A 12,755-nucleotide genomic window follows, 5' to 3' on the forward strand; every position below is an offset into this window, starting at 1 on the left:
TAGAGACAGGGTCCCACTCTGTGGCCTATGCTGGAGTGCAGTGGCTCAATCACAGCTCACCACAGCCTCAAACCCCTGGGCTCCAGTGATCCTCCTGCCTCAGCTAGGACTACAGGTATATGCCACCACACCTGGCTATTTTATTTTTGATTTTTGCAGAGATAGTGGGGTCTCGCTATGTTGCTCAGGCTGGTGTCAAATTCCTGGTCTCAAGCAATCTTCCTGCTTTGGCCTCCCAAAGTGCTGAAATTATAGGCATGAGCCACTGAACCTGACCTAGGTGATGATATTTTAAGAGTTCTTAATTTCTACAGATACAAACTGAAATAAATAAAACAATATATTCGTGATTTGTTTCAAATAATATCAGAGGGAGAAAGTGGGTATTATATAGACGAAACAAGACTGGTCATAAATTAGTCATTGTTGAAACTGCATGACAGGTATATTAGGGGAGGCATTCATTATACCATCCTGACCTCTTTGGTATATGCTTGAAAAGCTTTTTTAAAAAAGAGAAGAAAAGAAGTAAACTCAGCTTTCAACCTCAAGAAGCAATAAAAAGAACATAAAACAAAACAAAATAAAACAACTTAGGAAGAACTCAGTAATAGAGTAATAGTAAAAATTGGAAAAAGGTAGAGTTAATTTGTCAAATGTGATAGAAAAAATAGAGAAGATATATAAACAATTGAAATGAAAGTAGAGATATACTTACAGATACAGAGATTAAAACTACAAAGTAAATCTATTTGCAATACTGTATTAATAAATTTGACAATCAGACAAAATGAATAATCTTCTTTCTTCTTCTTCTTCTTTTTTTTTTTTGGACAGGGTCTCATTCTGTCACCCAGGTTGGAGTGCTGTGGTACGATCTTGGCTCACTGCAGCCTCGGCCTCCTGGGCTCAATCGATCCTCCACCTCAGTCCCCCGAGTAGCCAGGACTACAGGCATGTGCCACCTTGCCTGGCTAATTTTTTATTTTTTGCAGAGACAGGGATCTTACTGTATTGTTCAGGCTGGTCTCCAACTCCTGGGCTCAAGCGATCCTCCTGCCTAGGCCTCCCAAAGTGCTGAGATTATAGGTATCAGCCTCCGTGCCTGGCCAAAATGAACAATTTTCTAAGAAAATATAAATGACCAGAATTGGCTCAAGATATAGAAAATCAAATCTCGAAGAAACCTTCAGAGATAATTTCCGTGTTATATCAACTATACCAGAGCATACAAAAAACGTAAACAACTGGAACTCTCATACATTGCTGGGGTATAAAATGATACAAACCATGTTAGAGAACTGTTAGGCACTTTCTCATAACGTTAAACGTAACGCTTGCCCTCTTCTATTCCTAGGTATTTATCCAAGTGAAATGGAAACATATGTTCACAAAAAGACCTGTATACAAATGTTCAGGGTAGCTTTATTCATAGTAGCTAAAAATTTGAGATAACCTAAATTCCCAACAATAGGAGAATAGAAAAACAAATAGTGGTATAATCATAGAATTGAATACTACTCAGCAATACAAAGGAAAATCACTAATCAAAGCAAGAACATGAACAAATCTCAAAAAACACTATGTTGAGCAAAAGAATCTAGGCGCGCGTGCGCGCGCGCGCACACACACACACACACACACACACAACCATTTTGAGATCCCATTGTAATGAAGTCTAAGAACATGCAAAATTAATCTATGGTGACAGAAGTCAGAAAGTCGTTGCTGGAAGTGGAATGGGGGAATAATGGATTGACTGGAAAGGGGTACAAGGGAAGTTTCTGGGAAGATGGAATTGTTTTATATGATATTTTTGGTGGTAGACATATGAATGTATATAACTACAAAACTCAACAAACTAAGCATTTAAGGTATGTGCATTTTACTGTATATAAATTTTTTCTGTTTGTTTTTGAGACAGAGTCTCACTCTGTCACCCAGCCTAGAGTACAGTGGCATGATCTTGGCTCATTGCAACCTCCGCCTTGTAGGTTCAAGTAAATCTTGTGCCTCAGCCACCAGAGTAGCTGGGACTACAGGCATGCGCCACCATGCTCCGCTAATTTTTGGACTTTTAGTAGACACAGGGTTTTGCCACGATGGCCAGGCTGGTCTCAAACTTCTGGCCTCAAGTGATCTGCCCTTCTCGACCTCTCCAAGTATTGGGATTACAGGCATGAGTCACTGTGCCAGGCCAATTGTATATAAATTTTACTTCAAGAAATAATATATTGAAAAAGATAACCACATGAGGTGATTGATATGCTAATTAGCTTGACTGCGGTAATCATTTCACAAATTATGCTTATATCAAAGTATCACATTGTCTACTTTAAACATTTACAATTTCTGTTTGTCAATTATACCTCAATAAGGCTGAAAAAGAAAAAAAGCTATTGCTCCCTAAGTAGCCAATTTTATACATTAAAAAACAGAAAAAATATATAAGAAGAAATACACACACAAGGCATGAATGAAAAAGATCAATAAAGTTAAAAAATGAGATGAGGAAAATATATGCAATATATGTAACTAAGGCTTAATATCCAGAATATATAAACAATTCCTACAAATCAACAAGAAAAATACAACATGAAAGAAGAAAAAATAAGCAAAGGGTATGAACATGCAATTCATGGAAATGGAAAGAGAAATAGCCAATAACATGCAATATTCAAGACAGGCAAAACTAAAAAGGTCAATAATATCCAATATTATCAGTAGTATAGAAAAACATCATCATATTTTGTAGGTAGAGTGGATAAAGAGGCAGACATTTTGGTGTGCAATATTTAATAGTATTTACTCAAATGTGCATGCCCTTCAATCTAGCAATTCCTCTTTCAGGTACATAACAGAGAATACTCTCACATGTTTATCATGTACAAGGCTATACAGTGAGGCATCAATTTCCAATAGCCAGAAATTGGAAAACTGAAATGTCAACCAAAATAGGAATAAACAAGGTAGACTCTATACTGTGGAATCCTATGTAACAGTTTTTTAAATGAAGTAGACTTATATACATGGGATACAAAAAAGATCTCAGGTCGGGTGTGGTGGCTCACACCTGTAATCCTAGCACTTTGGGAGGCTGAGGCAGGCAGATTGCTTGAGCTCAGGAGTTCGAGACCAGCCTGGGCAACACAGTGAAACCCCGTCTCTACTAAAATACAAAACAAAAATTAGCCAGACATGGCAGTGTGTGCCTGTAGTCCCACCTACTCGGGAGGCTGAGGCAGGAGAATTGCTTGAACCCAGGAGGTGGAGGTTGCAGTGAGCCGAGATCATGCCACTGCACTCCAGCCTGGGTGACAGAGCGAGACTCCATCTCTTAAAAAAAAAAAAAAAAAAATCTCAAAGTTGTATCATGAAGAGATAAAAGCAAGTTGAAAAACAATATGTGTAGCATGATGACATTTATCTTTAAAAACACAGAAACACCAATAAAAAACATATGTATACATGAAAAAATATTGAATGATACCCACCAGTCAGATGAAAGTGTTCACCTCTGGATTAGGACTGGGTGGTAAATCAAGGTAGATTTTATCTTCATCTGTATTGTTTGTATTTTTACACGAGAATCTATTCATGTATTACGTGTATAATTAAAAGGAAATAAATAAATTAGGCAATGCCAAAATATTTGAAGGTATATAAAAACTATATTACTATATGTACACATACACATACGCACAGAAAAACATCTGGTGAAGATAAACACCAAACTTAATAATCATGGTTAAACAAAAGCCTAGCCAAGAGCTTAAAAGGTCTGGGAAATGAGGTATCATGGGAGGAAGTGGGGATTAAAAAGTTCAGATATATTTCTAAAGGATTAGAAGGTTGTCTGAATGTATAGGGCTGTCCACATGCTCAGGAAAGACCTAAAAAGCCCTAAATTTTGCATCTTTGGCTGACTTTGAGACTCTGTTCAAGCAGTGAAGGCTAAAGCAGAGTTGTAAGTACCTGAGTGTTGAAGGCATGCCCAAACACAGACACAAAGCTCTTGGCAAATGGTGGAAGATTTATAGGTTCAAGGCATTTAAGTAACTGAGACCAGTCATCAAGTAACCACTAAATTAACTGAGAAGACACTTCTGTGATGGCAAACTACAGGGAATCCAGTTTACAGAATCAGTCCAGCAAAGTCACTAAACAAACAAAAACAAGTAAGATTTATCCTAGGAATACAAGGTTGGTTTAACATTCAAAAATCAATTAATGCAGTACACCATATCAATAGACTAAAGAACAAAAATAATGTGATCACATCAATAGATGGCAAAAAAGCATTTGACAAATACCCATTCATGATAAAAACACTTAACAAACTAGGCGTACAAGGGAACTTCCTCAACCTGGTAGGGCACCTATGAAGAACGAAGACTGAATGCTTGTCCCTTAAGATCAGGAACAAAACAACATTCATTCTCACCACTTTTATTCACTGTTGTACTGGCGCTTCTAGCCAGGACAAGTAGGCAAGAAAAAGAAATAAAGGCATCCAGACTAGAAAGAAAGAAGTAAAAGTATCTCTATTCACAGGTGATATGATCTTGTACATAGAAATCCTAAAGCATCTATTTAAAAAACTATTAGAACTAATAAGTTCTGCAAGTTTGCAGATACAAGATCTACAAAACTCAATAAACAAATTGAAAACGAAATTAAGGAAACAGTTGCATTTACAATAGCATTGGAAAGGATAAAATACTTAGGAATAAATTTAACAAAAGAAGTGTAAAACTTATACTCTGAAAATAAAAACAAAATAATTATCAAAACATTTAAAAAGAATTAAATAAAAAGAAAGATACTCCAAGCACAGTGGCTCATGCTTATAAACCAGCACTTTGGAAGGTAAAGGCAGGAAGATCGTTTGAGGCCAGGCATTCAAGACCAGCCTGGGCAAGAAAGTGAGACCCACATCTATAAAAAAAAAAAAAAAAAAAAATTAAAAATTAACTAAGAGTGGTGGTACATGCCTATAGTCCCAGTTACTTGGGAGGCTGAGGTAGGAAGATTGCTTGAGCCTGGGAGGTTGAAGCTACAGCCATTGCTTTCCAACCTGGGAAACAGAGCAAGATCCTGTCTCTAAAAAAAAGAAAAAGAGGCCGGGCACGGTGGCTCATGCCTATAATCCCAGCACTTTGGAAGGCCAAGGCTGGTGGATCACTTGAGGTTAGGAGTTTGAGACCAGCCTGGCCAACATGATGAAGTCCCGTCTCTACTAAAAATACAAAAATCAGCCAGGCACGGTGGCATGTGCCTGTAGTCCCAGCTACTTACTTGGGAGGCTAAGGCAGGAGAATAGCTTGATCCTGGGAAGCAGAGGTTGCAGTGAGCCGAAATCATGCCACTGCACTCCACCCTGGGAGACAGAGTGAGACTGTCTCAAAAATAAAATAAAATAAAGATAAAAATTAAAAATTTGAAAAAATTTGAAAAAGAAAAAGAAAGACATCTGATGTTCATATATTTGAAAGACTTAATATTGTTAAGATGGCAATACTTCCCAAGTGGATCTACAGATTCAGCGAAATCTCTATAAAAATCCCAGCTGGCTTCTTTGCAGAAATTGACACGTTGAACCTAATATTCATATGGAAATGAAAGGGATCCAGAATAGCTAATACAATCTTGAACAAGAACAAAGTTGGAGGACTCACACTTCCCAATTTCAAAACTTACCACAAAGCTACAGTAATGAAGACATAAGGCGTAAGGCATACAGATCAAAGGAATAGAGACCAGTTGCTTCTTGACAAGTATGCCAAGACAATTCAATGGGGGAAAGGATAGTCTTTTCAACAAACGATGCTGGGATAGCTGTATATACAGATGCAAAAGATTGAAACTGGACCACTCTTCACATCATATGCAAAAATTAACTCAAAATGGGTCAAAGCCTAAATGTGATATGAAAGGACATTCTTCCAAAAGATATATAAATTGCCCATGACCACATGAAACAATGTTCAACATCATTAGCCATTGGTGAAATATAAATAAAAACCACAATGAGATACCACTTTGTACCTACTAGGATAGCTATAATTAAAAAGGCATAATAACAAGCAAATCTGATGGCCCAGGAGTTTGAAAAATAAATAAGTAACAAGTGAAAATGTGGAGATACTGGAACCCTTATATATTGCTGGTGAGAACATAAAATGATGTTGTTGTTTTGAAAAACAGTGTGACGGCAGTTCTTCAAAAGGTTAAACATGGAGTGACCATATGACCCAGTAATTCCACTCATAGGTATACACTCAAGAGAAATGAAAACAGGTCTACAGAAAAACTTATACACAAATGTTCATTGCAGCATTATTCATAATAACCCAAAATGAAAACAACCCAAATGTCTATCAAGGGATGAATGGATAAATAAAAACATGGTATTTCCACACAATGGAAGATTGTTTGGCAATAAAATAGAATTAAGTACTGATACATGCTACAATATGGATGAACTGTGACATTATGCTATGTGAAAGAAGCCAGTCACAAAAGACCACATATTGTATAATTCCATTTATATGAAATGCCCAGAATAGACAAATCAGCAGAGACAGAGGATTGGTTACTGCCTAGGATGAGAGGTGAGGAACATACACTGGGGGGAAATAAGGAGTGAATGCTAATGGGTATGGATTTCTTTTTAAGGTGATGAAAATATTCTACAATTTATTGTGGTGATGGTTATACAACTCCTTGTGAATATAATAAAAATCAGTGAATTGTATACTTTAAAAGGGTGAGTGTTATAGTATATTAGTTATATAATTATATCTTCTATTTTTTTTAAAAAAATTAGACAGAGTTACCATATGACCTAGCAATTCCATTCCTAGGTATATACCCAAGAGAAATGAAAACATTTGTCCACATGAAAATTTACACACACAAGTTCATAACAGAGAAAACTGGATATGACTGATGAATGAACAACCATAATGTGGCATATCCATACAATGGAATATTGTTCAGTAATAAAAAGAAATGAGGCCGGGTATGGTGGCTCACGCCTATAATCCCAGCACTTTGGGAGGCCAAGGCGGGTGGATTACTTGAGGTCCGGAGTTCAAGACCAGCCTGGCCAACATGGTGAATGAAACCCCATCTCTGCTAAAAAATACAAAAATTAGCCAGGCATGGTGGCCCATGCTTGTAACCCCAGCTATGGGAGGCTGAGGCAGTAGAATTGCTTGAACCTGGAAGGTGGAGGTTGCAGTGAGCCAAGATCGTGCCACTGCACTCCAGCCTGGGCAATAGAGTGAGACTCTCTCTCTCTCCAAAAAAAAAAAAAAAAAAAGGTATGAAGTACTGATATATGATGCAACATGGATGAACCTTGAAAATCTTAGGTTAAGCCAGTCACAAAAGACAATATATTGTATGATTACATTTATATGAAATGTAGGTTAAGTGGTTGCCTAGGGCCGGGGAAGGGGGTGGGAATGGGGAGTGATTGCTAATGAATATGGGGCCTCTCCTTGGGAAGATAAAATGTTCTAAAATTAGATTATGATGATGATTGTACAACTGTGAATATACTAAAATCCACTGATACGTATAGTTTAAATGGGTAATGTTATAGTATGTAAATTATATCTCAATAAAGCTGTTAAAACAACTTGGAACTGAACACCTAAAAGAAGATAAAGAAAGCATAACAGCCTTTAAAAATAGTCTTAGCAAAGCTAAATCTCAAGTGCAAACATAGAACAAAAAGGGTACTTTGAATGACACTCAGAACAAAAAGCTGAATAAGAAGGAACCAGTCTGCACTCAGTGGCAGCAGTATAATAATGATAAATGACAGAAGTAAAATTCCTCGATTACTATTTTTCCTTCTGCCTTCTCAGTTCCCAAGAAAGAAATGAAGCCCAATATGAGTAAAGAGGTAGTAAGCGTAAACCCAACTGCTTTAATAAGAGTTCAAATATCTTGGACCAGATGAATTATAGCTAAGGGAACAAAGAGTAATTTCAAACGAGACTGCTGAAGCTATGTCAATGATCTCTGACGAATCACAAAGAAAGATGTTCCAGAAGACTGGGCAGATGCAATTTCAATTTTCAAAACAGGGATAAAAGTTAATTCCATAAATTACCAACAGTGGGTTTGATATAAGTCTAGAGTGGATTATTACAGAGACAGCATGCAAGAGCCTAGAAACAGAAGAATAAGCACTAGAAGCCAACCTTGAATTCACCAAGAAAAAGCACTTTAGGCTAAAAACCCTTATTTCTTTTTTGTATTGTTACTAAGCTGGTAGCTATGAGAAATACAGTAGATACGGTATATCTGGATTTAGCAAGGCATCTGACGAACTATTTTATGATATCCTTAAGAACAAAATTGAGATATATGAGCTGGATGTTAATTTTTATTAGAGAGATTAATAATCACTTGAAGATCATTCCCAAGGCATGCAGATTACCAGGTCACTATCATGTTAGAAGAAGGTTTCTAATAACATACATCACAGCATTCTTCTAGCCTTAGGAATTTCATCACTTTTCAAATTCAACAATTTGAATAAAGGCATGGAAATTGTGCTGAGGTTTATATGTGACAACTTCTGGAAGAGATGGTGAATACTTAAAACGACAGAATCAGGATACTGATTTTAATTATAAATAGTTGGGGTAAAACAAAACAAAATAAAACTAAAACTAAAACTTGCCTGGACCAGATGAAATCAAACCAAGGGCCAGATCCAAATCTCATACCTGAATTAGAGAATGGGTGCAAGGGAAAGAAACAATTTTTCACTATTTCTAAAGTCAGCCTCAAATCTAAATCGTAGTTACTGTTAGAATGTGATCTCAAATCCCAGTCGAAACACCAACAATACCAACAAGAGTACTAGAACTGTTTATCTACAACTGTGACCTTAATTACTCTCTTACCCTCTTTTAGACGATCCCCTTCAGCCTTGGTTTTCTTCTGTCTTTCTGATCCAGCAAGGTCTACAAGATGCAGCTTGGAGCGAAAGCTGCTATTCCTGTGATAATGAAAGGAAGACACAGTGAGAATGGTACACAAGCTTGAGACTAGCTGAGTATCAAAGCTGACCTGTCAGCTCTCATTTTCTTTCAGGTCAGTCAAAGTGGCTCCATTAGTCACTCGTGCTCACAATACTGATGTCTGACGATTTGTCAAATCAATTGAAGAAGCAGCCTAATGTTTAACCTTAATAGAACTAATACTAAAAATCTTGACTCTTTAAATTGTAACTTACTTGTCACTTTTCTTTCTTTGCTCTATGGAGATTGTAAAGATGGCATGAGATCGGGACGACTGGGAGTTCATAGCCGTGGAGGCCACAGTCCTAGAGTTGTTGCCCTGCTCCAAACAGGAAACAGTATCCAAGGCAACTAAAACAGTCTTCTCAGTGAGTCCCACAATCTAATTACAAGAAAGAGAAAATTCCCTTATGATTTATACTTCAAATGCTTGGTCAGAAATATACGGATTTGTGGTTTAAAAAATGCCTTGATGCTCTAGTAGAACCTCAAATAGAATAGTCATGGTGATAAGAACTGCTTTAACTAGCAACTCTGTGAAGATAGCTGGAAACCAAGGTCTCCAATCTTCCTTAGGAACTTCACCAGTCAATACTGGAGCTAGAAAAGATCTCAAGATTTTAGGGTAGTAATGGCTATGTGCCTTCCAAGGAACCCCAAGTGAAGTTAATTTTGGTCCCAAGGAGAGCAAGTACAGCACAAACAGTGATGGCATTTCTCTTTGTTACTTTCACCTCTATCTGACCCCATGCTCCTCTCTGTACTTCTGATTCATTTTAAACCTCATTTTCACTAGAGGAAATAGCATGGTACAGTTTCCACTGGATTAGGAAGCCAGGAAAACAAGGCCCCAGGCTTAGTACTGTATTTACCTGGGAGAACTTAAACAAGTTGAATCTCTTGGAGCCTCTGAGGTGATTGGACTAGAGGCTTATGAACTCTTTTCTAGCTCCAATATGCTATAATTTTATTACTTCGTAGCTCCCAAACTTACTTCTGTGGCCCTAATTTCTAGTCTTTTATTTCTAATGATCTACTACTTATACTCCGAAATCAGTCAATTATAAACCAAATTCATCTTCTTCCCACAAACACTAATTCTAATACTTCTCCATTTCTATTAATCTTGTCTCATATTCTCAAAAACTCACATCGCCTTCAACTCCTCCCACTCCTCCATATCCCATCTATCACCAACTACTAGTCATTCTCCTTTTGAATCCATCACTTCCTTTTCCTTTACACATCTACTTGCCTAGTTCAGGCCCATATTACTTCACACCTAAAAAATAAGCAACAGTTTCCCCAACTGGTCTTCCTCATCCTAGTCTTTCTCCTTTTCAATCCATTTCTGTTTGGCTTTCCTAAAATGTCACCAACCTACTAAGCCCTGTGCTAGATAATGAAGATACAAAGAGATTTCCAAGTACTCCCCTGACCTCCAGGTTAGGGTGAATTCCTTATAAGAATGAATTCACATATCACTTGTAACAGAGTTGGAGAGATACACACATAAGATAAAAACTTGGTAAAAGCAGCCACAGTAATCCCTCACTCAGAAGTTTTACATAGTTTATATATGGTTCACAGGGATAGAAACTAAGCTCTTTAGCCCGGCTTCATAATCTGGTCCTAACATATCCCCTGTTACTTTTCAGCCCAAATCCTCTAATCCAGACAGTCTTGTGTAGTCTTATTACCCTCAGGTGTATATTTTCTGCTTTCCTGCTAAAGCTATTCCTTACCATAAGAATATCCTTGTTTATTTTCTCTACTTATTTAAAGCCTATCCATCTCATCTGAACAGTGTTTACAAACTCGTCCTTACCAATTTGTGTCAGGAACTTATACTTCCCTGTATTGCAAATCTCACCTCAAACAACTCTTAGGACTTAATTCCTGCCTTAACATGGGGCACATAAAAGATCTTGAAACAGGGTCAAGTGCTGGCTCAGTACAATAGCATGTATTTTGTCCAGATTTCTTATCCTCACTATCCAAATCATCTTTGTATATTCCAAGCTCATCAGGGCTGATCCTTTAAACCTTGCATTAGTAGCTGGCTAACAACTTAATGCCCTAGAAAAAAAAAAATCAGCAGCACAGGCACCTGCCCCTCACTGGTACCCCAAATCTTCAACTTTCTTTTTTTTTTCTTTGTGCAAGGGAAGAAGGGAAGGAGGAGTAAGATATTATTCCAAGTTTTCTCAAGGTACTACCTAGTCTCATCTACTTCCAGCCTCTGATTTTCCCACTCCTGAATACTCAAGCTCTGCCTGTTTTCAACACTGACTTCTGGATTTGGCTCACTCCCACATAGTAAGCTCTCATTTTGCCTCACATTTTCTGTTCAGTTCTAGCTCCTCATCTTGCATCTATACCATCTAACAGAAGATTCTCAAATAAGCTATCTCTTCTTCCTATGATACTTACATGTTTTAAAAATTATATATTGTTTAACTTTTCAATTTTTAAAAATATCATCCGAAAGCCCAGCACAATGTCTATTACAGTGCTGTCCAATAGAATTTTCTATTGGATATCGATATGTTCAATCATATCCATGCATTAGTAGCTAGCTAACAACGACCCAGAAGAAAATACATGAATATGTTCTGCATCTATCTGTGCTCTCCAATATGGTTACCACTAGCCATATGTAGCTATCGAGCACTTGATATGTGGCTAGTGTGCCTGAGGAACTGAATTTTTAAAATTTTATTCAATTTTAATTTGTTTAAATTTAAATAGCCACTTGTGGCTAGTGGCTAACATACTGGACTGCTCAGCCTTAGAACTCTGTAAATAACATTTAGTTGATACTAGCATTCCTCTAGGTAACAGGAAGGTGATAAAACTGAATGTGAGTCCTTCCTTGCTTCCCCACAAGAGCTCCCATCTAGAAATTTTAGATTAACAAAGGGACTTAGGACCACACAAAACCTGACTCAGATGATAGTAGTCATTTAAAACCACAGTGGCAGATAAAAGGGATGTGAACTTTAGTATTATAATTGCCAAAATTTTTTAATAACATCAAGTGAGAGACAAACACACCTTTATGCCTTCCTTAGGATCCTCCCGTATATTTATTTGAGCTTTCTCACGAGATGGGCATAGAAGATCCAAAATTTCTTCATTGTAAATCTGATATTGTTGAAAATAAAGTGGCAAAAACAAGATGTTAACAGTGGTAATCTCTGGGTGGTGACATCATAGGTAATATTAAAAATTATTTGTGACTTTCTACATTTAAAAATTTGTTCATAATGAACATGTATTACTTGTAGAATTAAGAAAAGGACCGTAACCCTATAGGTAATCACTTGATGTTTTATAAGAATGAATTCACATATCACTTGTAGCAAAATTGAGATTGCTTTTTATTATTATTATACTTTAAGTTCTATGGTACATGTGCACAACATGCAGGTTTGTTACATATGTATACATGTGCCATGTTGGTGTGCTGCACCCATTAACTCATCATTTACATTAGGTATATCTCCTAATGCTATCCCTTCCCGCTCGCCCCACCCCACGACAGGCCCCGGTGTGTGATGTTCCCCTTCCTATGTCCAAGTGTTCTCATTGTTCAATTCTCACCTATGAGTGAGAACGTGCAGTATCTGTTTTTTTGTCCTTGCGATAGTTTGCTGAGAATGATGGTTTCCAGCTGCATCCACGTCCCTACAAAGGACAGGAACT

The 12,755-nt window shown here is 37.2% G+C and overlaps 1 protein-coding gene across 2 annotated transcripts in view; it reads right to left on the reverse strand.

Annotated features, from left to right (window-relative positions):
* Window positions 1-12,755, reverse strand: part of KIF4A (kinesin family member 4A) — a 141,197-nt gene that overhangs the window by 117,748 nt on the left and 10,694 nt on the right. For both annotated transcript variants that reach the window (XM_011943144.1, XM_011943145.1), the window contains exons 5-7: window positions 12,105-12,194; window positions 9,263-9,429; window positions 8,931-9,025 (exon numbers count right to left, since the gene is read on the reverse strand). In XM_011943144.1, coding sequence (XP_011798534.1) covers window positions 8,931-9,025; window positions 9,263-9,429; window positions 12,105-12,194 — 352 coding nt within the window. The remainder of the gene's footprint in view (window positions 1-8,930; window positions 9,026-9,262; window positions 9,430-12,104; window positions 12,195-12,755) is intronic.

The sequence above is a fragment of the Colobus angolensis genome, unplaced genomic scaffold, assembly GCF_000951035.1.
Source record: "Colobus angolensis palliatus isolate OR3802 unplaced genomic scaffold, Cang.pa_1.0 Scaffold216, whole genome shotgun sequence".
Taxonomy (NCBI): domain Eukaryota; kingdom Metazoa; phylum Chordata; class Mammalia; order Primates; family Cercopithecidae; genus Colobus; species Colobus angolensis.